The sequence below is a fragment of the Macrotis lagotis genome, chromosome 6 (genome assembly GCF_037893015.1).
Source record: "Macrotis lagotis isolate mMagLag1 chromosome 6, bilby.v1.9.chrom.fasta, whole genome shotgun sequence".
Classification (NCBI taxonomy): Eukaryota; Metazoa; Chordata; class Mammalia; order Peramelemorphia; family Peramelidae; genus Macrotis; species Macrotis lagotis.
The window spans coordinates 30,826,888-30,852,438 of NC_133663.1; the positions used below are offsets into that span (position 1 = coordinate 30,826,888).

General features: G+C 41.0%; 1 protein-coding gene across 1 annotated transcript; it reads left to right on the forward strand.

The window, feature by feature from the left end:
* Positions 1-283: 283 nt before the first annotated feature.
* On the forward strand, positions 284-23,165 carry CLDN11 (claudin 11). The gene is made up of 3 exons (XM_074190914.1): positions 284-690; positions 6,188-6,352; positions 22,672-23,165. The coding sequence occupies exons 1-3, from the start codon at positions 465-467 to the stop codon at positions 22,902-22,904; spliced, it is 624 nt and encodes a 207-aa protein (XP_074047015.1). The 5' UTR covers positions 284-464; the 3' UTR covers positions 22,905-23,165.
* The last annotated feature ends 2,386 nt before the right edge of the window (positions 23,166-25,551 follow it).

The window sequence follows — 25,551 nt, forward strand, 5'->3', positions numbered from 1 at the left end:
CAGACACACACAGACACACACACAGACACACACAGACACACAGACACACACACACACACAGACACACACACAGACACACAGACACAGACACACACACACACACACACACACACACACACACCCCACACACGCCCCCCATCTCCCCACTTTCCCACCCCTCTCTCCCTCCGATTCCCCACCCCGCCCCTCTCCTGGTCCTCTCTCCTGGTTGGTGCTCCGGCGCCTTGGCCTCTCCGGATTGGCCGGGGGCGGGCGGGGCCCCTCGGTTTAAAGGCCGGGGGGCGGGGGGCGCGCTCCCCAGCCCGCCCGCTCCCCGCCGCTCGGTGCCAGTCCCCGCTCTCGCAGCCCGGGCACGCACAAGGCAGCTCCGTCCGCGCCGTCGGGGCTGCGCACGGCGGCCGAGCCCCAGGGACAGCCGGCTTGCTCCAGGGCCGAGGAGGGCGGGGGGCCGGGGGGCCGCGGCCATGGTCGCCACTTGCCTTCAGCTGGTTGGATTCGTGACGAGCTTCGTGGGCTGGATCGGCATCCTGGTCACCACGTCCACCAATGACTGGGTAGTGACCTGCGGCTACACCATCACCACCTGCCGGAAGATGGACGAGCTGGGCTCCAAGGGGCTCTGGGCAGACTGTGTCATGGCCACGGGGCTCTACCACTGCAAACCGCTCGTGGACATCCTCATCCTGCCAGGTAGGGGCTGCCGCCTCCCCCTAGGCCCTCCTCTGCCCGTGCCCGGAGGGGGCTCTTGGGGCGCCCCTTCTGGGCTCTGTCCTAACTTCTCCCAGCAGCCATCCCTGGGTTTGCTCCTCGTGTCCAACAGGGAGTGGCAGAGGTCCTAACCCTGAAGGATGGACAGAAGGCAAAGGGGAGTACTGGAGGCGAAGGCAGGCTGCACCTGCAGCATGAGAGCGTCGGGCTAGATTACTGTAAAAGTCCTGGAAAGGACTAACCCTCTGACCCTTCGAAACGCTAGGGCTGTGGAGGAAGAGACCTCCGACACTCGCCACGTCGTATTATCTCATTGTACAGCTAAGGGAAACTGAGGCTGCGGGAGGTGGAGCCACTTGCCCAAGTTGCCATAGGGCGCAAGCTTCAGATGGGGGAACGGAACCAGGTCCTCTCAATGGGAAACCAGCCCTCTTCCTACCTTCACCCCCAGGGGAAAAGGCAGGAGCTTGGGACTGCAGAAAACTGGTCCAGCTCCAAGCTGGTGACTACTGCCTCCAGGATCCCGGAGGGCACGTTATTTCACCACTTTGGGGCTAGCCCCGTGAGGATCTGCTAGTTCCTGGGGGGAAAGGGTCAAAAATCCATCCCGTAGCTATCAAGGGAGAGGCGTGGATTTCAGGACCAGTAAGGTCTCTCTCCCTGCCCTGGGTGGCAGTACCCCAAGATTACTTCCTTAACTAACTCCAATATTTAGGGAGGCGAGAACCGATGAAAAGTCCTCCCTTCAGTGATTTAGGTTTTCCTCCGCCTCAGTTATTTCTGCCTTAATCTCCGCTCCTCCGGAGATCGAGCCTCCTCTCCTCCATCTGCCTACCATACTTGATCCAGAAAGCACAGGGGTTTCATGATTCAGCCAGTCTTTCCTTTGAGGCTCAGAATTAGACCGTCAGAGTTGCAAGAGAGCTTGGGACATCTAGACTGACCACTACCTGAACAGGAATTCTCTCTACAATATAGTCAACAAGGGGTCACCCAGTTTTGTTTTGTTTGAAGTTCTCCAGGGGTTGGTTGGAGGAAGGTTCTCAGACCATCCAAAACTTTTCGGAACAGCTCAAATGACTGGAATGTTTTTTCCTGACATCAAGCCTAAAGTGACCCTTTTGCCACTTCCCTGGTTGCTCTTGGTCCTACCCTCTGAGGCCAAACAGAATTAGGGACTGACAGATCATTTGGAGTGATGCAAACATTCCCCTTACCTAAACATGGGGACAACTTCTCTGGCCCTTGGCACCTCATAACCCACATCCCCTGATTGTCCCCTCTGTTTCACCCCTCCAGTTTCCCCCTCCACTTCTGATTTATTATTTTGCCCCATAGCTCAACCATCCTTCACTAAAATCCCTTGTTAGGGACTCATGATAATGTAGAAGTGACCTTGGGTTCTTGGAAGAAAAGACTTTGAGCACAGCCTGCATCTGCTGCCCTCCATGTCCAGTTGAGTTGCTTTTGGAAGGCTTATCTTTGCATAGCATCATATCTTTTCGGGTCCCTTCCTTCACTGACCCTGGGGTGTGGTGACATATGAGTACCAGTGTCTGTCCAATCTCTCAGAATTTCATTTTTATTTAATTCATGAGGGCTCTTTTGCTTCCTCCTCCCTTAAAGATAGTTTTCTTTTGAGCTGCCAGGAGCCCTGTGGTAGGTGGGAGCAGAGCCAATTTATGCTTCTGAGAACCAACCATTCCTCTCAGCTGCCAAGGTGATTTTTTCCCAAATAAATGTACAGGTTTGACTAAATTACCCAGTTATTCAGTAAATGTTGGAAGCTCTCAATTACTTCTGGGATCAAATATAAATCCTCTGTTTGACATTTAAAATCCTTCACAAGCTGACCCTTACTTACCTTTCTAGTAAGAATTCTGCAATAACTCCCTTGAATATATTTTATGCTCTAGGGACATTGGCTATCTTGGTGTTCCTGAAACTAGAAACCCCATCTTCTGACTGAGCATTTTCACTGGTGAACCTCCGGGCCCCTTAGAATCCTATGCGGCCTCCCTTTCTCCTCCTGGCTTCCTTCAGGATTCAAATTGGTGCCTTCAGCAGGAGGGCTTACTTGGTCCTTCCTTGCTAATTCTTTCCTTCTAAAATTAGCTTCCATCTACAGTTTCCACTACACATTGATCGTGGCTACCCAGGTTCTTTACATATTGTCTTCATATTAGAATGTGATCCTCTCCAGGGCTGGGACTGTATTTTCGTCTTTCTATTCTCAGGGCTTGGCTCACAGAAAGTCCTTAATAAATGCTCATTGCCCAACTGACAGTCAGTTTATAGAGAATGGGAGCTCATTTTCCTAAATATGAGATTCCAACACTAATCCTTCATCTTCATCACCTCCATCACCTTTTTGTTCCCTATACCCAGGAAATAATTAGTAACCTAGTAAATACTTAGCAACCTCCAATATACACAGGATGTTTCTTAAAGTTTAATTCACATTATTAAGATCTTCTCTATCATTTTCTTAGCCTAGACAATCAGTAAAACAACAAATCAAATCCTTATTTGTAGTTCTTTTTTTAGGTTTTTGCTAGGCAATAGGGTTAAGAGACTTGCCCAAGGCCACACAGCTAGGTCATTATTAAGTGTCTGAGGTCGGATTTGAACTCAGGTCCTCCTGACTCCAGGGCTGGTGCTCTATCCACTGCACCACCTAGCTGCCCCTATTTGTAGTTTTTGCTGATTTCTGAAATGCGCACTCTGAAAATTTAATGATCAGGAGCAGGTAGGAATCCAGGTCTGCCCCTGACTGGTTCAAACACCATTCCTCAGAACTGTAGGAGAGTCAACACTAAGGTAGTATAGTGGAAGATTGTGTGTGTGTGTGTGTGTTAATACGGTCATAGGAGCACTGACTTGGAGGGAGAGAACCTGGAGGTCAAAGCCTATTTTTGATGATTCCCTGTCAGAACTTGAATAAATTAATTAACTTTACTGAACTTCAATTGTCTCATCTGCAAAATGACTTGCTTGGTCTAGTTCATAATCTCTTTTAGTTCTAAGTCTATGTACCAGTGATTAGAATCTCTTTTCTGTTCCCTGTTTGTTTTTGGACAAGTTGTTTACTCTCCCTGGGACTCAGTTTCTTCATCTGTAAAATGAGGAGATTAGGCTTAATAACCTGTAAGCCCTCTCTGAATTTGATGATTCCATAAAAAGAATTTCAGAAGGAAGACTTAACAAATGGCATTTTTCCTCAGGCTTTTGTCCCCCCCCCCCATGGGGAACTCTGGGAAAAAAATATGCGCAAAGCTCATTTTAAAGTTTAATCTGTGTTATTAACATCTCTATCCTTTTGTCATTTTTTTTTTTGGTTTTTGCAAGGCACGGAGTTAAGTGACTTGCCCAAGGTCACACAGCTAGGTCATTATTAAGTGTCAGAGGTCAGATTTAAACTCAGGTCCTCCTGACTCCAGGCCAATGCACCATCCACTGTGCCATCACACTGCCCTTACTATCATTTTGTTAATCAAGAAATTAGCAAAATGAAACATCAAGCCTTGATTTATCAGCATCTGCAGATTTCTTAGGTATAAATGATCAAACTGAAAATTTAACAACCAGCTCTCTTTTTCTTTTACTCTCTCCTCTTCTCCTCTCTCTCCAGTATGAATCAACTCTAGCAAGCACTTGTCTACATGAATTAGAAAGGGAGACAGAGATAGGTTTGGTCTTGGTTGTTGATATTCTAGAAGGCAGAAGTGGAAAGTCTTTGTGCAGTCAGCAAGTCCAACCCCATCAATTTGAGGGAATTGAGGTTAAACTGAGGAAAGTGAGGAGTAAACTGCAGTTAGGGGTTAAGCTCAGGTTCAAGTGGGCTTCGCTGTTCAGTGCTCTTTCTAGCAATCCTTGCTGCTTTTACAAGGTTAAGATCAGGGTGAGATTTTGATAGGTGGAGGACTAGCTTGCCTACGGTCACAGAACCTTTCATCTCATGAAGCGGGAATAACATCCTTCATGAAATCTCTTCTTTTAATAATAGAGCCCCAAGGAAGGATACCTCTTGGATCTTATTGGAGCATTAGAAACCTTTCCTCAGAAGTCTTCATCATTATTCCTAAAAAGAGACAATAGCCACATCACTGATTTCCATAGTTTTGTCTTTCTCTTAGCACATTTGAGTTGCAATGGCTGAAAAAAATTTCTGTGTGTGTGTGTGTGTGGGAGGGCTCTCTTCTGAAGATAAGTCTTCCAAAACCAGCTAGGCTGAACATGGAGGGCAGCAGATACAGGTTGTGCTCAGTCTTTTCCTCTGAGAACCCAAGGTCACTTCTACACTATTGTGAGTCGCTGACAAAGGATTTTAGTGAAGGATGGTTGAGCTATGTGGCAAAAAAGATTGTATCAGGAGCAGGTCTGCCCCTGACGGGTTCAAACACCATTCCTCAGAACTGTAGGAGATTCAACACTAAGGTAGGATAGTGGAAGATTGGAAGTCCACAGCCAATTTAGCTACTTTCTCCTCTTAGTTAATTCCAGTGGTTGCTTTCTATTGATTTCCTGGGGTACCAAACTCCAAGATCAGGGTTAAGGGGTGTTAGTCTAATCTGATCTCAAGGACACCATTGGCTGAATCAACCAATTGTTCTAGTCCTCTTTTTCCTGATTCATTCAACAAACAACTATTGTTGGGGGGGTGGGGAATGGTAGTCTATAGAATGTTCTTGTTAGAAGGTAAGCTCCTTGAAGGCCAGAGTTTTTTCAGTTTTGTCATTGTGTCTCCAAACTTGTGTACTAATTGAGACTCTCTGGAGCATTACACAAGGCCCAATGTAGAGTTCCAAAAGAGAAGATGCTGCTGTCTTAGCCCTCGGACTACTTGGGGAGAAGAAATACTCATGTCTGGAGTAATATGGTAGCCATAAAGCCAAATACAAAAGCTGCCACCCAAACTGAATGTCTGCCTAGTTCTAGAACCCAAGGATCCGGGTTTGATTCCCACCTTTGGTGCTTATTATCTCTCTGAATTGTGCAAATCACTTAACCTTTCTGTACTTCAATTTCTGCATCTGCAGAATCAAGGCATTGAGAGAGATAAACTTGGAGGTCTCTTCCAGCTCTAAATCTATGATCCCAAATGATAGAGAGCAAAGAAACAATTGGAGTAGGGAAATCTTTTCTGTATTGGAAAATCTGAGATCAGAAAGGAGTTGTCCATGGGCTGGTATCTCCCTCATCCCTCATCTTAAATCAAACTGGAAGCAGTGATCCCCAATTTTTTTCTTGTCTTTTAGCCATTAGTTACTTGGAAAGGTAATAACATGTAGTGAATCCTTTCAAAATTAAGCATATCCTAAGCCCTGAGATAGATATCTTATTAAATATGGGAGATGGTCTTATCCATCTAGACTAGCAAGTGGAAGGAGGGGGCCATGAACTCTGGTGACCCCTTGCTCACTCAAATACCAATAGTCCTTGGTCTAAAACCCTTTCTCATTGGCTTTCTTCCTGACAGGTTATGTACAGGCATGCCGAGCCCTCATGATCGCTGCATCAGTCCTGGGGCTACCTGCCATTTTCCTGCTATTGACTGTCCTGCCTTGCATCCGGATGGGCCATGAGCCAGGAGCTGCCAAATATCGGCGCTCTCAGCTGGCTGGGATCATGGTGATTCTGTTAGGTAAGGGCAGATTTTCCATCAGCTTTTCATCCATCACAACTCTATCAACTTCTTAGATATTCAAATGTTCATTAAGTAGTACAGGAAAAAAAATACTCTGGTTCTAAAATTGGAAAACGGGGGTTCAAATATGACCTCTGATTCTGAACTACTGTATAGCTTTAGACAAGTGACTTTAATGACCCGCATTTCATTTACCTCTTCCATAAAATGAGAAGGCTAAACAAATGGTCCTGAGCTCCCACATCACTGATCCCATATTTACTTCATAATGACTTTTCCATCCCTCTTGAATGGTTGGCATTCTGAGAGGGTGATGAAAAATTTGCAGAACTATTTGGTTATTTCCATCCTTGAAGACCTTTAGGAAAAGAGGGGGTTGCCATGTGTCCTTGGTGACTTAGCAATTTATCAGTGCTCTCAACAGAATTAAGAAACATCTGTGGGTACCCACGGTGTGATACAGACAAGAAAGAGGTGGGGAAAGGAGAAGAAAAAGCAAAAGGAAAGACCCCCAGTTTCCTCATCTGTAAAATGAACCGAAGAAGGACATGGAGAAAATCTCCAGTATCTTTTCTAGGAAAACCCCAAAGGGGAATCACAAAGAGTCAGACATGACTAAAAAATGACTCAATAACAGCAAAATACGCAATCACACAGGGAGGAGGAGTAAAAGGAAAGACTAGAACAGAAAAAGTGAAGACAAAAGTGACAAAAAGACTAGTATGTGAATGAGTTTGATAATATGCTATTAACAATGACCAACTTGCCTATGGGCAGGGGCTGAAAAAGCCACATATAGCACAAGGTCTTCTGCCTGGTCATTATTTTTTACCCTAGAATTTTATTTGTTTGTATTTCCTTCCTCAGTCCTTCTTCCATCTTAGAGTTCTGATTGGAATCAATTGACATCTGGTTTAGAATTATGCCTTTGTCACTACCTGAGTGTTCTTAGATAAGTCACTTAATCTGATTTTCAATTTCCTTCTTAAAACAGGGGCATCTAGGTGGTGAAGATAGAGTACTAGGCCTGGAGTCAGGAAGATTCTTTCTCCCAAATTGAAATTTAACCTCAGAAACTTATTAGTTGTGTGACCCTGGTCAAGACACTTCACCTCGTTTGCCTCAGTTCCCCCTCTGTAAAATGAGTTGGAGAAGGAAATGGCAAACCACTCCAGGATTTCTGCCAAGAAACCCCAAATGGGGTCAGGGAACTGAGTAGGGCACAACTGTAAAAATGAACAACAGAGATAAAAGCATCTCCCTTACAAGATGATTGTGATACTCAAACAGAACTTTGCATGCCTTAAAATGCTATATAAATTTCAAACATTATCATTTTTGTTATTTATGTATTTTGATAACCATGACTAGTTGGAATAAAAATTCTATATCTCCTAATCTAGAAATATCAGTTATGCCTTTTGGCAGCAGTGTGATTCTTTGTGGGGTGGGGGAGGAGGATTTTCTTTTTGCCTTTTTTTTTTTTCGAGGCAAGGGGTTAAGTGACTTGCCCAAGGCCACACAGCTAGGTAATTATTAAGTGTCTGAGGCCGGATTTGAACTCAGGTCCTCCTGACTCCAGGCTGGTGCTCTATCCACTGCACCACCTAGCTGCCCCAAGGCTTTTCTTCCAACTTCACTTTCCCTATCTTACAGAATCATTGTGAGGCTCAAATGATAGAATATTTAAATTGCTTGGCAAACCTTAAAACACCTTGCAAATTCTAGCTGTTATTATTTTTAAAATAGTAAAAAAAAAAAAAACAAAACCTCACCAAAAATGTCCAGAGATTCCGAATATTATGAGGAAGAGTTTGGAGGGCCAGTGACAGTTGATCTGCATTTGGTCTTTGGGCACAAAGACTTTTTATGTGTATGCAGAACACAAAACAATGATCACATGACCACTCCCTCTACACTCTTGGGGAGGTCTGTTGAGAAGGTTTTCTGGGCAGATCTTGGTCTTTGCTTTATCCTCCCAGCTGTTCCGTCCACTTGAGGGATGATGGGGAAATCATTAGGATTAATCTGAATTGAAATCCTTTTCACCTCTTGCCTCCTCCCCTCCTCCCTTCCTTTTACTGGTGTGAATTTGCTATTTCCTCCTCTTAAACTGCTCCTGAAGACTCAGGGAGGAGGCAATGCAACTGGAAGGGACCACTCCTTTGGCTGCAGGGTAAGCAGCCTCACACATCTAACCCTGGGGCTTGGCTGTTTCCAAGTAATCTGCATGAAGTTATACCTTATAAGATATCATGTGGTGATGGAAGCAGTTCTGAATCTGGGAAGCTGTGAGTCCAGATCTTGCCCCCATCCCTACTTTGTGACCCTGGCCAGGTAGCTTGATTGTGTCCAGATCTTGCCCCTAATCTACACTTTGTGATCTTGGCCAAGCAACTTTACTGCTTGGCACCGGCATAAAGTCCTCCCTCTAAGTATGACCATCTGCTGAAGGACAGTTGGCCATCAGCAAAGAGACTCTGCTCATCTGGAGAATCTAGAGTGATCCATCATGGGCATGACGATGTCCCAGTCAGCAACCCTTAAAAGAGAATAGAAAACAGTCATAGGAAAGAGAAGAAACAAAGAAAAACTGTTTATGCCTGGGAGCTAAAGATTAGGTCTATACATGTTCACAAAATGATTTGGGATAGTGGAGGGAGCCCTTGATGGGAAGTCAGGAAGCATAGATTGAAGGCATAATTCTGCCACCAGATAAATGACTTTGATGCTAAGTAAAATTTTTAATTGAATCAAATCAAACTGACCTTTTTTTGAGCTTCAGTTTTCTCATCTGTAAAATGGGAGAGGGTAGGAATTGATAGCTAACATCCCTTCCACATTAATTTATGTTTGTGTATATACCATATAAAATGTAAACATTTTACAAAATCTTATCATTTGATTCTCTGTGAGGTAGATGCTATTTTTAATCCCCCCCCCCCCATGTTACAGATGAAGAAATCCCACAAAAAGAGGTTAAGTGACCTGCCCAGGTAGTAAGCATCTGAGGTAACATTTGAACTTAGGTCTTCCTGACTCTAGCCTGCACTCTCTCCACTGCACCACTCAGCCACCCCTTCCAGCTATAATATGATAACTCACATTTCTCCAGGATTTTAAGGTTTGCCTAGACATTATGTGACACCAGGTAGTCAATTTATTAAGTGTTTGCTGTGTGTGAATGGGTGGTCCTTATCATAGCCCAGTTTCAAGGGATTTATTATTCCCATTTTGCAGATGAGAAAAATGAAAATTGAGGGATTTGGACTAGATGGCTGCTGAGGTCCTTTCCTGGAGGACCTCATGGAGATTTGATTCTATGATTTGCCCAAGGTGTCATAGCTAATATGACCACCTGAACCTAGATTCTCTGATATTGAATCCAATGTTCTTCCCAATTCTCAGAACCAAACCAACTAAGCTCAGATGAACATGAACCAGATCTTAAGATAACCATTTGTTTTCAAATAACAGACTGGCTGTAAAAAACAACTTCTCTCTCTTTTTTTCTCCCTAGGTCTTTATTTGTAGACCTAGCCAGAGACTGAACAGTAGGAAGGTGGGGGTGGGTGAAGGCTGTAGATGCCCTTCTCTGAAATTCCCCAGACTTAGGGTTTGGAGTGAAATTGTGGTCCTGGATTCCATGGATTTGGTTGGATTCTGGAAGGATGCATATCTCCCATTAATCCTGGACTTGATTTTTCTCTTGGGGCTTGGCAGAAAAATGTTCTATCTGAAGCGATCAGGGAGCAGACTTCTCTGGAGCTGCCAGTCTTGCCCACCTCCCCCTTGCTCACTTGAGATCAGATTGCCCAGTCACTGTGTGGGACTTTGTTGTGACTCAGATGGGGTGGTACTGGAAATGTGAAGCTCATTGTCTCAAGTGTGGCACCTGCAGATTTCCTTTTGAGTCTTCTCTGCCCTAAGAGCTGAAGCTCCTTGTTTTCTCTAGTTGGCTTAATGAGGGGGAGGAGAGAGAGAAGGAGAAGGGAGTCCTTTGTGTCTCTGACTTGGGTTGGGCCCCCTCTTGGTGGAGAAGCCACCAAGCTGAGCTCATGTTGGATCCCAGGGGTCATCAGAGAGGGTAGAGGTCAAGGTGGCAGCTTCTCAAAACAGTACAAACTAGGGAAATGGGGCATTTTGAACAATATCTTCATTAGTCATACTACAGATGAGGAATCTACACAGTTCCTTTTCCTTTATTCACTATATAAATCTTCTTCATGGCCTAATGGAAGTTCAATAATAAAAAAAGTGATAGTTAATAAAGATAGTTTCAGGGAGCCTAAAGATGAACTCAGATACCCAATGCTTTTCTTCAACTACAAAAAGCAGTCATATTCACAGGACAATAATCTATAGAACAATTAAACATCCCAAAATAATAGCAGGATAGTGACATTCCCAAATTCTATCTAAACTCCAGCAAGTCATGGTAAGGGTAGGGGATAGGGATTGACCTTGTGATTTCATTGTTTTAGGAAACTTCTGAGGGAGGAAACTCCCTCCATCAATGCAGAGTGCTTCCTTCTCAGCAATATATATTCTGAGAGAGCTGGTTGGTTGGTTCTTGTCCTTCCTTATCAAAGAAGGCTAAAATGACATCACTACATTTGAGACAAATGACAGTGTGTCCGACTGTGGTTGATCAGACCAACAGGAGCTTGGAATGCTCTACCACAGGTTGGGCACAAATAGTTCATATGACCACCTGGGTTGGGTAATCTAAACTTAGGGATATCATGTTCCATTGAGCTGCTTCAATTTTTTCTTCCTCGTAGGGTGCAGCCCCCTCACTGATGAGGGCACATCATGCTGGGTGGTCCTGTGCCAGTGTGTCTGAGAGAGTAGTTCAAAAAGGAATGAGGACTTATTTAGTGACTATTAGGCATGGTGTTAAGAACTTTACAAATGTTATCTTATTGGATCCTCACCGTAACCTTTGGATACAGGTGCTATTATTATTATTATTATTATTTTAGAATAGAGTTTTATTTATAACTCTTGCTTTTATATCACATAGATTTTATCCCAAGTCCCTTTCTGCCCGCCCAGAGAGCCATTCCTTATAATAATTTTTTTAAAAGGAAGGAAAGAGGGGGAAAAAAATTAGCAAAATAACATGTTACACACATACACACACACACACAATTCTGACATAATCACTGCCATTTTACAGATGAGCAAACATCTGCAAGTGGCTTATCCAGCTAGTAAGGGCCTATCCAGAATTTGAATTAAGGTCTTTCTGACTCCAAGTTTGGTACTCATACACCCTATCCTATCTAACTGCCTCATATGAAAATAAGATGATTGTCATTGACATTAATAAGAATAATTTCTTTATTAAAGTATTTCTGTGGTACCTCATTGCAGCATGGAGGTGATGCTGGGTTCTTGAAGGCTACAAGCAGTGTAATTATGGCAGGCCCTACCAAGGGGAAAAGTCTTCAAGCAAAGGTTTGGAAACAGAAATTATGTCCATTGTCTGAAGCCCTGCCTAGTTAGGTGTGGAGAGACTCCTCTTGAGCTTTCTTCAAAGTCTAGCTGTGTAACACTTCTCACAGAAGACCTTTCCTTCCGCTACCCATTTGTTATCCTACAATTCTTAAAATTATTTTGCATTATTTTGTACATGTTTTCTTGTACCTATTGTATCTTTTTTTTTTTTTACAGGGCAATAGGGTTAAGTGTCTTGCCCAGGGTCACACAGCTAGGTTATTATTGTCTGAGATCAGATTTGAACTTAGGTCCTCCTGACTTCAGGGTCAGTGCTCTATCCATTGCACCACCCAGTTGCCCCTCATATAGTATCTTTTTAGTAAAACATAAGTTCCGTAAAGTCAGGATCTATTTTCTCTTTGAACCTCCAATGATACCACCAATTGTACCACCCAATGTGCTAGGGCACAGTGAGTGACTAATATAGATTTGTTACATTGAATTGAATAGAAGTGCCATGAGCTTACTAGATCATGAATTATTTGGTTATGGTAGGGGCACATAAACATTTTTTAAAAAATTAGTATTATCCACCATTTGTTAGGAAGAAAAGGACAAAGAGCTATATAGATAACCAAAGTCACAGACTTTTGTTTTGCCAATGAATTTCGATGACTCTGGTGGTGAGAGTGAGGTTGATGACTTTGTCTTACTTAAATTCATTTCATACCCAAGTCAAGACATTATCCTTGTGATGTCCTTGGTCCTCTTTGTGAAGAAAGTAACCAAAGGGTTTCCCATGGAAGCCAATGAATGGACCAACTCTGTCCCCAGTAAAGGGGAGGGGACACAAGATTTCAACCTGAAAGGGACCTTAGAAGCCAACAAACTCATCCCCTCTCATTCTATGAGATAAAGAAGTGAGAATTAGACAATTTAAATGACTTGCCCATAATAATATAAGTAGTAAATAGAAGGACTGAATCCATAATGTCATCATGCTGACCCACTTTCTCTCCCCTTTCCTTGGAAAAGTTAGATTTAGGCAGGATCCAAATGTTCTAACATTTAACTTTCATCAAACTTTTTAAAAGCATCTTCTTCCTAGTGTCTCATGTGCTCAGCACTGAAAAATACACCTAGAGATTATATGATCATGCCTTTAGTGATGAAAAGGATATTAAAGGTCATTAATTCCAAAAGCCTCATTTTATGAAGGACCTCTTTTTATTGCTGCATTGCTTAGCACGGTGTCTGGCATTTAAGTAGGTGCTTAATAAATATTTACTTATTGATTGATTAGAGTGAATTGTTAGGGTCACACACCAATAAGTATTTGGGGCAGGATATGAATCTGGATCTCCTTGACTTTAAGCTCAACAGTATTATTCCATGTTGCCTTTGGCTAAATAAGATGAAGGAGATAGGGCCATTAGTTTGTTCAGCTCTAGTCCCTGTACTTTTTCCAGTAGTGTCTTCCATCTTAGAATCCTATTCCTAATGATTTGGACATCATTCAAAAGTTCTTAGTCTCCTTTGTGGAAATAGGTGGATCCTGGCTATAGGATAGAAAGGTTGGATCTTTGCCTATTGCTTTTTGTTTTTTGCAAGGCAAATGCGGTGAAGTGATTTGCCCAAGGCCACACAGCTAAGTAATTATTAAGCATCTGAGGCTGGATTTGAACTCAGGCACTCCTGATTCCAGGGTCAGTGCTCTATCCACTGAGCCACCTAGCCGCCCCAACCTATTGCTTTTTAAAAGCTGTGGATCACATGAATTTTCCAAAGGAAAAGCTGAACTTTGTCTCTGATTGAGCTACATTTCTATCCTTTAAAAAAATTTTTTTTGGATTTATTAAGGCAATGGGGTTAAGTGACTTGCCCAAAGTCATACAGCTAGGCAATTATTAAGTATCTGAGGCAGGATTTGAACTCAGGTCCTCCTGATTCCAGGGTCAGTGCTCTATCCATTGAGCCACCTAGCTGCCCTCCTTTTTTCTTTAGAGTTAGACAGCTCAAAGAGTTTTTCTACGTGACATTACTTTTCCCTCTGGTAGTTTCACTCTGAAACTTCCTCATTTTAATCTTTGAAGTCCTTTCTTTGTTTTTCTAGCATCACTAAGAATTTGATTCAGTGATTTTCTTTTGTGGAAATTGGCTGAGGAGAGCCTTGCATTATAGCACCATGTTGCATAGTCACAAATAGAATATTAGTAGATGTGCACAAATATCAACAAGCATTTAATAAATGCCTACTCTGTCAGGCACTGGGATATCCTTAGGATAATCCCTACTCCTGAGGTGCTTAAAAATACAGATAAAAGTAATGTAATTTATATCATGAAAATAAAGAGAAACAATTTATATCAGAGAATAAAAAGAAACATAATTTACATCAAGAGGATAAAGAGAAACATCGTTTATATCAAAGAATAAATACAAACACATATAAAGTAAATTCAATACAAGTAATTAAGGAGGCATGGCATTGATACAATCCTAGGGCATGTAGTCTGATGTTTCTGGCTTTCTCACATTAGAAATTGAGAATCTTTAATGAAGGTTCCTCTTCTGCACCTGAATGGTAAAATGTGCTTCCTTTCTCTATATCAATGTTAGAGGGAGGTTGGCAATAAATGAGAGGATTTCTAAGGTTTATTTCAGTCCTACCAGATGTGTGTGTGTGTGTGTGTGTGTGTGTGTGTGTGTGTGTGTGTGTGTGTGAGAGAGAGAGAGAGAGAGAGAGAGAGAGAGAGAGAGAGAGAGAGAGAATGAGAGATATGACTTAGACTAGCATTTGAAAGGGTTAAAAAAAGGTGGGGACCTGTGCAGGCTAGAAATAAAGGAAAAAATATTGAAAGTTGGCCAGGAAACTAGTGTGCTCAGTTATTCCATTGGTTTGATGTCTGTTTTGAATATCAAATTATCATAAAAACAAGTGGACTAATGGGGCCCAAACTATATAACCTGCCAGATAGATTTCTTTTAAAGGCTTGATTTTAGAGAAAGATAAATTGGAAAAGGGGAAACCAAAGACCATTCTAGTTTCAAATGATTAAAAAAATAAAATGAGATGCACATGAGGTAACAGTACTATTGAAATATCATGGCTATCTTTAACAGTGTCATTTTTAAAAAGTGAGCTGATATTTAGACTATAATTATAATCCTAACATTTATAAAAGTCAGGGATCATAGGATCCCAGACCTGGATCTAAAAAGGATGTGGGTTGCTACTTATTCCAAGTTCTCTACCTTTCATAGATGAGGAAACTGAGCCTCAGAGTAGTGTTAGATGTCTTGTTCAAGGTCACACTGCTAGTAAGTGTCAGAATCAAGATTTTAGTATAAACAAAGTGAATTGGGAAGCAGTTTTCAGTACTGTTTGTACAAGCCCCCATAGTCATGCAGCATCCATTCTTATGACAATGGTGTTCCTTGTTCTAAAGACAATATTTTATAAAGCTCCTTGACTTTTAGTCTGGAATACTAAGAGTGACAAAGGCAGAAAGGGACACAAACATTTCAGGGGACTGGAAAGGCTTCCCTTCCCCCACCCCCTCTTTTTCTCTCTCAGGAATGATAAGAAAGTCATTATTTCAAAGTGGAATCAGCAACATCCTTAAATCTAGTTAATTCAATCACTTTGTCCATGATGTGCCTTCCATCTACTGAACTTTCTGAAGGAACCATGAGTAACAGGTACCTTTTATTCTGACATGAATAAAATATAAAAATATTTGAGACAGATTTTTCTCACCATCTATACAGAAATCTTTACTTTTTAAGAATATGAAAATCATTTAAAGACTACCTCTTTTCCCATTATTTGAAAGTAACTTAAGGCAAAACATTTCCTATTGTTTAGGACAGCAAATAGTCTCTTTCTCCAAACTGTCAGTCCAAGATAAGACTTGCCTTCTGTCTGTACAAGAATGTTCTCTTTGGGCTTATGAAATAGAATTTATGCTTTCCTTTCCCTATCCTGAGGTAAATAAGCATCTTCTCTCTTCTCTCTTCTCTCTGTCTCTGTTTCTCTCTCCCCCTTTCTTTCCCTTCTCTCTTCTCTTCCTCTCTTGTTAAATTCTATGAAACAAGAAGAAAAGAATTAGACCACTGGTTTCAGTGTTTTCTTTATTTTCATTTTGTCATTTTGAGGGATTTAACATCCCAAATGAAAACCAGAAATTAGTTTGGTTGGTCAAGATAATTGCCCCACCTCCTCTTTCTTTCTTTCTTTCTTTCTTTCTTTCTTTCTTTCTTTCTCTTTCCTCCCATATTTAGCAGATGATTTGGATTTTTTAACATTAGAGATAAAACTCTTCCTAGTTTAAGTTTTTCTTAATATCACGCGTAAACTTTCAAAATATCAGACAGGTTTCCATTTGTCTCTCTAGAGAAATTTCTTGGAAAATCTACTAAACTTTTTTCCTTTGTCCTTAAGGATGTCCAAATGCTCAATAATTCAATCGACCTGGGATCTCTGTGATACACATTCATTGGTGCAGTTCTCAAGTCATCTATACCTTCTCGTTTTGTGGCATTCATGTTCACACCTTTTATAAATTTTCAGCTGATGATCTACTCAAAGTGTTTGGGGTCTTCCCTTTGAAATCTTTTAACCATCCGTGGGTCCTTTGTTAGTAGTGGAGAGAGTCTTGGATTTGGAGGCTGGGGAATTGTGTGTTTAAATCTCAGTTCTTACACTTATTGGACTGTATATTCATGAATAAATTATTTAACTTCTCTAAACCTCAGTTTCCCTGGCTGTAAAATAGTGATAGGTAAATTTGTGTGACTTAGCCTCACAAAGCTGTGGAAGAAAAGAATGTTAGCAATGAGAGCTGCTGTTACTAATGGCTTTTGGTCAATAGTGGCTTGGCTTGTGTTTTGGTTTTACTGGTCAAAACATATCCCTCTCTTTTCCAAAAGCCATTTCTGTAACTGAGTAAATTTTCCTTTGTTTTCAGTCTCTTCCCCAAACATTCTTCATTCTAGGGGCAATTGAAGGTCAGCATCTCAAATGACCCTCTCATTTCTCTTCTTGTGGTATGGAAGTCAGTCTGTCATTTTCCATTGGTTTTGATGTGGTGGTTTTGTGAGAGCCACAGGAGTCCCACCCAAGGCTAGTATATTTGCTAAGAAATCAAGACATTTTTGGCATTTGAGTGCCATTTTACATTAAGAATAGGAGACTGGAAGAATAGGATATCTGGGAACCATCAGATGTCCTCATAGGGTCATAGATTTAGAATGTTGGCTATCTGAGAGGTCATCTAGTCCAGTAACCCATTTTTACAGTTGAGGAAACTGAGGCCTAGGGAAATGAAGTGCTATGCCCAAGACCACACAGGTGGTAAGCATTGAGGTAGAATTTGAACCCATATCTTCTTATTCCAGAATTACTGCTCTTGACACCAAACTAAAATGACATGGTTGGAATCAGAGTGAGCATTTGCTATTTTTTGGAAAGACATATTCCAAAGAGGGTAGGGTAGAAAAGGAATCATAGGATGATAGATTTAGAGTTGAGGGGTAATCTTGTCCAACCCTCTTATTTTGTGAGGAAACTGAGGCCCCTAGATTGAAAGGGAATGCCAGATAATTATTGTAGTATAATCTATGGGTCACAAGCCTTGATTGAAATTCTCTCTGATCTTTAGGACCCAAGTGAACAAATTATTTACCTGACTGGACCTTGGTTTTCTTATCTGTAGAGCGAGAGGGTTGGAATCCTTTGAACTCCGAAGCTCTGACCCTACTTTACCCAGCTGTATTTCCTATTGGGGTGGAGTTGGAAGGAGAAGATTTGCTATATGCATATGTAAATAGAATGATTATTTTTTTGGAGGGGAGGAGTCTGAAACTTGCTTCAGCATAGGAGAAAATCTTTACTGCAAAAACTCTCTCCACCACTGGAGATGATTTGGTATTTCTCTTTAAATCTATAGTCTCAAGATTTGCTAGGACCACATAGAGACTTGAGGACAGGGCTTCCAGACTAAGTGGCCAATCCTCTATCTATGTGTAGTTATGTACCTGTAAAATGCACATACCAATAATCCATTCATATAAATTTTTTTGTTTTCTTTTGTTTTTTAATTTTTTCATTCTTATACATTTTTAATAGATTTTATTTATTTTGAATTTTACAATTTTTCCCCTAATCATACTTCCCTCCCCCACCCCCTCCCAGTTGGCAATTTGCCAGTCTTTACATTGTTTCCATGGTATACAGGGATATAAATTGAATGTGATGAGAGAGAAATCACACCTTTAAGGAAGAAACATAAAGTATAAGAGATAGCAAGATCAGAAAATAAGATATCAGTTTTTTTTTTTCTAAATTAAAGGTAATAGTCCTTGGTCTTTCTTCAAACTCCACAGTTCTTTCTCTGGATACAGATGGTTTTCTCCATTGCAGATACCCCCAAATTGGCCCTGATTGTTGTACTGATGGAATGAGCAAGTTCATCAAGGTGGATCATCATCCCCATGTTGCTGTTAGGGTATACTGTGTTTTTCTGGTTCTGCTCATTATGCCAATCCTTCTAGGCTTCCCTGAATTCCCATCCCTCTGGTTTCTAATAGAACAATATATATCCCACAGTTTGCTAAGCCATTCCCCAATTGAAGGACATTCACTCAATTTCCAATTCTTTGCCATCACAAACAGGGCTGCTATGAATATTTTTGTACAAGTGATGTTTTTACCCCTTTTTCATTATCTCTTCAGGGTATAGACCCAGTAATGGTATTGCTGGATCAAAGGGTATGCACATTTTTGTTGCCCTTTGGGCATATACATTTTTAATTATGAAAAGTTCCATTATATCAATGCCTGTCCAGGGATTTTTCCAATCTCATGTTTGTTAAATTAAAAAATTAAATCAAATCTAATCTGAGCGATCATCATGTGAACCAGGGCAATGGATTGTTCAGCCAGTACACCTGACTTCAAACCTCAGCTCTGTCACTTACTACTCATGTGACTTTGAGCAAGTCACTCAATTGCTGTGAGTCTCAGTTTTCTTATCTGTGAAATGAAGGGATTATCAGGAGTGGGGAACCTTTTTTTCTGCCAAGAATCATTTGGATATTTATAATATCATTCATGGGCTAAATCTGATCAAACATTTAATTAGTTCATCTCTAAGGAACTACTACATTTATTGAATTTTGACTCTCACCTGTGGCTGCCTTGGCAGGACCACACCAATTGGGCGTGTTGTCTGGAGGTTCCCCACCCCTGAATTAGATAAGGGCTTCTGAGGGTTGCTGCTAGCCCTAGATCTAACTTCTGTATTTCTACACATCCCCAAATGATTTAAATAGTTCAGGCTAACTAAGATGCAAAACACTTTCCTTGGGATTCTTTATGACTCGGTGATTTGATAGGGAGTCCTATCAATGCAGATCTCCATCCTTCTGTAAAATGAGTAAATTATCTTTGGAAATTGCTCTGACTAACACTCTTAGATCTTATCTAGGCTGGTCCTAAAATCTAAAACTAAAGTTTCTACTACAAGGCTTTCTAACTTGGAGGAGCCATCATGGGCACAGTCTTCTAGAATTCATGCTGTGATGAGGTACAAGAGCAGACAATGGAGATACAAAAGCATAAATGAACGCTGTCCCTTCCCTCAATGAATATCCATTCTATTGACTGATAATCTTATAGCAAATTTGAGTTACATGGACTGATTAGCTAGGGAATCCTCATCTTATCCAATCCCCTTTGTTCTAACAGTTGCAACAGGATCTCTTAGTTCATTGTCAGAGGTACAGCTTGCTATTTTTGTGTTAAATTTCTAATGGGCAGTTAGGACCCACTCTAGTAAAATGGGTTGAAAGGCTCTCCCTAGGTGAGAAAATGTTGAATCTTTCTTCAAATTTAGAAGAGACGGAGAAAGAATGTTCCAATTTAATTTAATTTAAGTGCCAGTGATAAAGGAAAATGTTACAGACTGGAAGTGAGCAACCACAGTAAGACTGCAGAATTCAACCAACAACTATTAAGGTACAAATGCAAGAAATGGAACAATCCTTACTCACAAAGAACTTACAGTTGGTCTGTTACTATTTCTTATGAGCTACTTTGAAAAGTGATGGAGAAACAAAGACAAATAGTTCCATATATATATATGTGTATATATATATATATATACTATATAAGTTAATCTACATATAATATATATATATATATGTGTGTGTTTTATACTATATAAGTGAAAATGTATTAAATCCAAAGATGTCATCAAGTCTACTGGAGATGGGAAATAGAAGCAGATTAAGTGAAGCTATTCCCACCCTCCTTTCATACATCACTTTATTATTTTCAAATATATGACACTCCTTTTCTTACCCCCTTAGAATTCTTGGTATCCTTTAAAACATAGCTTGCATATTGCCTCCAACTCGAGGTCTTTCTTGACCCACTTTCCTAGTTCCAACCAATTGTTGGGATTCTTTTCCTATGGAAATTTTATTGAATTTATTTGTGTATGTGTATCTCCTAGTGTGAAAGTGTTGGAGAAACAAAGAAAGACAAATAATCCCCACTCTTAAGGAGTTTATACTATAAGAGAAAATGTATCAAATCCAAAGATGTCATTAAATCTACTGTTGATGGGAAATAGAGGCAGATTAATAGGACTGTGAAGCTATTTCCACCCTCCTTTCATATATCACTTTACTATTTTCAGATATATGACATTCCTATCTCATCCCCTCCGAATTCTTGGCATCCTTTAAAACACAATTCACATTTTGCCTCCAACCCGATGTCTTTCTTGATCTACCTTCCTAGTTCCAATCAATTGTTGGGACTTTCTTCCTAGGGAAATTATATTATATTTATTTGCGTATGTTATATCCCCTAGTAGAATGGAAAATCCTTGAGGGCAGGGATTGTGTCATTTTTGTCTTTGTTTCCAGAATGCCTGGTATCCAGTAAGTGCTTAATCAATATTTCTTGAATTCAGAGTTTTCTCATATGAGACAGAAGTTCCATTTGCTTCCTACCACCTTGGCACTATTGCTATCAGTTTCCCATTAAGGAAGGTGTAATTAAGTGGTCCTCATGATACTTAGAGGAAAAATGATCCCATGATGAAGAATTCTGCGTCAAAAGTTTCTTTCATTCTGTGATGGAAGTTAGGACCTATAAACTCTTACCCAGAATATCTAGAAAGAGGAAGAAATAAAACTTGGATTTAGTTGCATGAGAAAGTTTAGTGACAATTCTGTCTAGTAGTAATGACTGTGGAGGCTATTTATAATCCTTTTCTATGTAATCTAAACAAAAGTTAAGGATGGGTTACACATTGCAAAATTTTGGTGTGTTTCAGGTTAAATTTCACAACAAAATATAATTTTCAATCAACTCCCTTTACTTCAAAAGACTATGTGGCAGAGAGTAGAAAGCATATTGACCTCTACCTTATTTCCTCTTGTGTCCAACTCTCTATGACCCCATTTGGAGTTTTCTTGGCAGAGATCTTGGAGTAGCTTGCCATTTCCTTCTCCACTTCCAGGAAATTGAGGTAAACAGGATTAAGTGGCTTCCTTTGGGTCACATAGCTAGTGAATGTTAAGGATAGATTTGAACTCATGAAGATGAGTTTTTCTGTAGAACATTGGGCTCTAACCACTAAACCATCCAGCTGCCCTAGTCCTATTTTCTCTATTTTCTAATTATGTCTTTTTGAGCAAGTCATCATCTCTAGACCTCAGTCTTCACCTGGGAAATGAGGGGTCTGAACTAATATGGTCTTGTGCAGCTTTAACATTCTATAATTGTATTCAATGACTTCATATTCTTGGGGTGTATTTGGGAACAGTCTAAATGATAAATTCAGGATTCCAAAGCCCAGTTGGTAGTAGCTTATTGATGTTAAACAATACTCCTTACAGAGAAGTTATACCACCATCACCACCACCACCACCACCACCACCAACACCACCAACACCAGCACCACCATTCCCATCACCATGACAAGATGTCAGGATAGTTTTTATATAATGTACTTGCTTCATATTAATAAAGTGAGTGGAGAATTGCACCAAGAAGACTTTGGCTTTTCCTATTTGGATAACTCAGGCCAGTATCTTTTTTTTTGCCTCTTTCTTTGTTTCTTTCTTTTTCTGTCTCTTTCTCTTTTTGTTTATCCTCCCTCCCCCCCTCTCTTTCTCTCTCCCCTTTTCTCTGTCACTTCTCTCTTTGTCTATCTTCTCTCTTTTCTCTCTTTCTTTCTCTCCTTCCTTCCTTCTTCTCTTCCTCCCCCTCTCTTTTTCTCTCTTCCTTTCTCTGCGTGTCCGTCTTCTCTCTTTCTCCTCTCTTTCTTTCTCTTCTCTCTCTTTCTCTTCTTTCTTCCTTCCTTCCTTCCTTCCTTCCTTCCTTCCTTCCTTCCTTCCTTCCTTCCTCCCTCCCTTCCTTTCTTTCTCTTTCACTTTCTTTCTTTCTCTCCCTCTCCATCCATCCTTCCTTTTGTCCTTCTTTCTTTCCTTCTTTGTTTCTCTCTCCCCTGACTTGTCTAGAAAATACTTTAGTTTTCCATTTGGTGTGTGTGTGTGTGTGTGTGTGTGTGTGTGTGTGTCTGTTGGCAGAGCTGTTAAGCTCTTTTGATGAATGTTCTTCATCAGTGCCATCTACTACTAAACATTGCTAAACCTCTGCTCTAGGCTCCTGGGATCTCCTAAGTCAAGACAGAAGAGACCTCACCCAGGCTCTAAGTGGCAGAACTGTCCAGATCTGAAGCAGGTCCTTTGTTCTTTCCACTGCTCCCAAGCAGTGGTGGTAGGTGGCGCTGGTTGGTGATCCCTTCTCTGACAAATTGGCCATGCTCACTACTTTCTTTGTGTTTCCCTAGCCCTGTGTGCTTTGGTGGCCACCATCTGGTTCCCTGTGTGTGCCCACCGTGAGACCATGATCGTGAGCTTTGGCTATTCCCTCTACACGGGCTGGATCGGGGCCACCCTCTGCCTCTTTGGTGGCTGTGTCATCATGTGCTGCTCTGGAGATGCCCAGTCATTTGGCGAGAACCGCTTCTACTACTCTTCAGGCTCCAGCTCCCCTACTCATGCCAAGAGTGCCCACGTGTAAGGGAGCAACTGGACTTCCCCAGGCTGGTCACTGAGGTGTGCCAGCCCATGGACCTACGTGACAGTGGGTTGTGCCAGAACTCCCCTGCCAAGCTCTGACACCGAAGGTCTAGAAAAGCCCCCTACCCAATGGCTTGTAGCCTGAATTGCCCATCTGCTGCCTTAAGAGAAATCTCTCCCTCAGTTGTACCCCCTACATGTTGCCCATGGTTCTTCCCAGTCCAAGCACTCCCCAAAATTCATATTAAAGAGCCTTGGGTCACACCTTTGTTTATCTTTTATTTTTGCTTTGGGTTTCTTATTTCGCTTTCATAGGTATTTTTTTTTTGGTTGTTATTTTTCCTTTTATCTTATTCAACATTTCTGAGTTGGGAGGGGAAAAAAGAAACTTTCAAGCTGTTTCAAATGACAATGGGAACCTCCTAAAGATGCTTCCCTGGTCCTTGGCTCCCTTTAAACTGGCACATTGTTGTAACAAATAGAGATAAAATGGCCCAGATGGGGTTGGGAAAGGAAGGGAGGGGAAATACTGGAACTTTCTGTCCCTAGGAATGTTAAGTTTTTGTAACTTCAGAGTGTGTGTGGGAGGGTTATGGGGGTTTATTCTTTCCTTTTTTTAAAATTTTGGGGTTTCACATTTATCTGTATATGGCTTTTTATTTTTCATTGCTCTTTTAGCAATCATGATTTTCCTGAAATTTTTGATGCATTAGTATGAAGGAAATGAACCAATTAGGCTCTAACCACATAGTCGTTAACCATGCCTAACTTGAAATGATATTCCAAAGAGCAACTTTGGATTTTTTTTTTTTTTTTTTGCCTTTTGGGTATAGGGTGTTCTTGAACTCATCATTTCACGTTTCCACTTAACTATTTAAAAACACCACCACCACATTCCCCCTTTCCTGCCCTCATGTCCATTCTGACAACCAACTTGATGTGGCATTATTGAACATGTGCTGTACTGGGGTGTCTGTAGATCTCCTCCTGTGCTGGGCTATGGTATACCAGCTAGAGAGAGAGAGAGACAGATACCCATCTCTCTAAGTACTGATGCATTTTGTATCTTAAGTAAAGTACTGTAAAAATAAATAACAGACTGTCTGCAAAACTGGCCTTCAGTTTTCTGTATTGCAGAGGTATAACTTTTTTTTTAAACTTCAAATTTCATCCATATTTATTAGCCACCAAAAGATGCCCCTTTGTGTTTTGGGAAGTTAATATGTCTGGAATTTACAGGAATTGTAGTTTCTAAATAGGGGGTCTAATTTCTAGCCATATTCCTATGGGCCACAGTAAATGTTAGGTAATGGAAATATTTAATTTTTAAAAAAATTTATTTATTTAAGACAATGGGGTTAAGTGACTTGCCCAGGGTCACACAACTAGGGAATCATTAAGTGTCTGAGGTCATATTTGAAGTCAGATCCTCCTGACTCCAGGGCTGACGTGTCACCTAGCTTCATATACATATACATATACATATACATATACACATACATATACATATATATATATATATAATTTTTTTTAGGTTTTTTTCAAGGCAAATGGGGTTAAGTCACTTGCTCAAGGGCACACAGCTAGGTAATTATTAAGTGTCTGAGGTCAGCTTTGAACTCAGGTCCTCCTGATTCCAGGGCTGGTGCTCTATCCACTGCACCACCTAGCTGCCCTAACTATATTTCTATAGATATGGATCTGCTTTGAGAAAATATAGGCAACCCCAGCTTTGTTTTCTTTTCCCTCTTCAAACCAAATGTGAATTTCTCTTTGATCCCAACAACAGGACAGGAAGAGATCTCAGGTCATCTATCTAGTCCAACTTCCGAGTTTTATATATAAGAAAACTGAGGTCGGATGGGTTAAGTAACTTGTCCAAAGTCACCCAGGTTAAGAAACTGGAATTTGAACACAGGTCCTCTTGATTCTTAGTCTAAGAACAGTCGGATAAGAAGTTCACCTACCATATCAACTGAAATGTGAATTGGAAGGGATTTTCTAGATCATAACGTCCAACTCATACTTGAACAATCATTCTCCCTACCGTCTACCCCCCAATGTACCCAGAAGTGACCAGTCTTTCATTGAAAGCCTCCATCAAAGGGGAGCCCACTGTTTCCTGATTTCTCCCCCTAGCACCTGAATGTCAGCTTTGTATCCTGGGCTTAGTGATATCTGCCTACCAAGCCACAAAGAATAGTTAAAGGGGTAGGCCAGGGTTGAAACTCAAACTAAATCTATCATTTGGAAATTCAAAGGAATGGTAGTTTCTAAAGAGGGGGCTTAACTTCTAGCCATACTCCTAAGGTCATAGTAAATGTTGGGTAATGGGAAATATTTAATATTTAAGGTTTTATTTTTATATGATATTTCTGTAGATATGGGTCTGCTCTGAGAAAACATAGGCTACCCCAACTTTATTTGCTTTCTTTTCCCCTTCAAATCAAATGTGAACTTCAGAAACACATTGGTGAACCAACAGCTGCCAAACATTTCCTGTTTGGGAACATCTGTTCCAGTCATTAGAGAATGCATAAACATTTTATTTGCCATGGGACTGGTTTGAAAGTTTGCACCCATCAGTAAAATGATGGCTTCAGTTGAATATACCAGTGGCCTTGGGATCTCATCAATGATGTTTAATT

Excerpts from the sequence above, each read along its gene's own strand:
- CLDN11 (XM_074190914.1), top strand. The coding sequence starts at position 465 with ATGGTCGCCACTTGCCTTCAGCTGGTTGGATTCGTGACGAGCTTCGTG. Across the intron at positions 691-6,187 it reads GGACATCCTCATCCTGCCAG|GTTATGTACAGGCATGCCGA; the intron begins GTAGGGGCTGCC and ends TCTTCCTGACAG. Across the intron at positions 6,353-22,671 it reads GATCATGGTGATTCTGTTAG|CCCTGTGTGCTTTGGTGGCC; the intron begins GTAAGGGCAGAT and ends GTGTTTCCCTAG.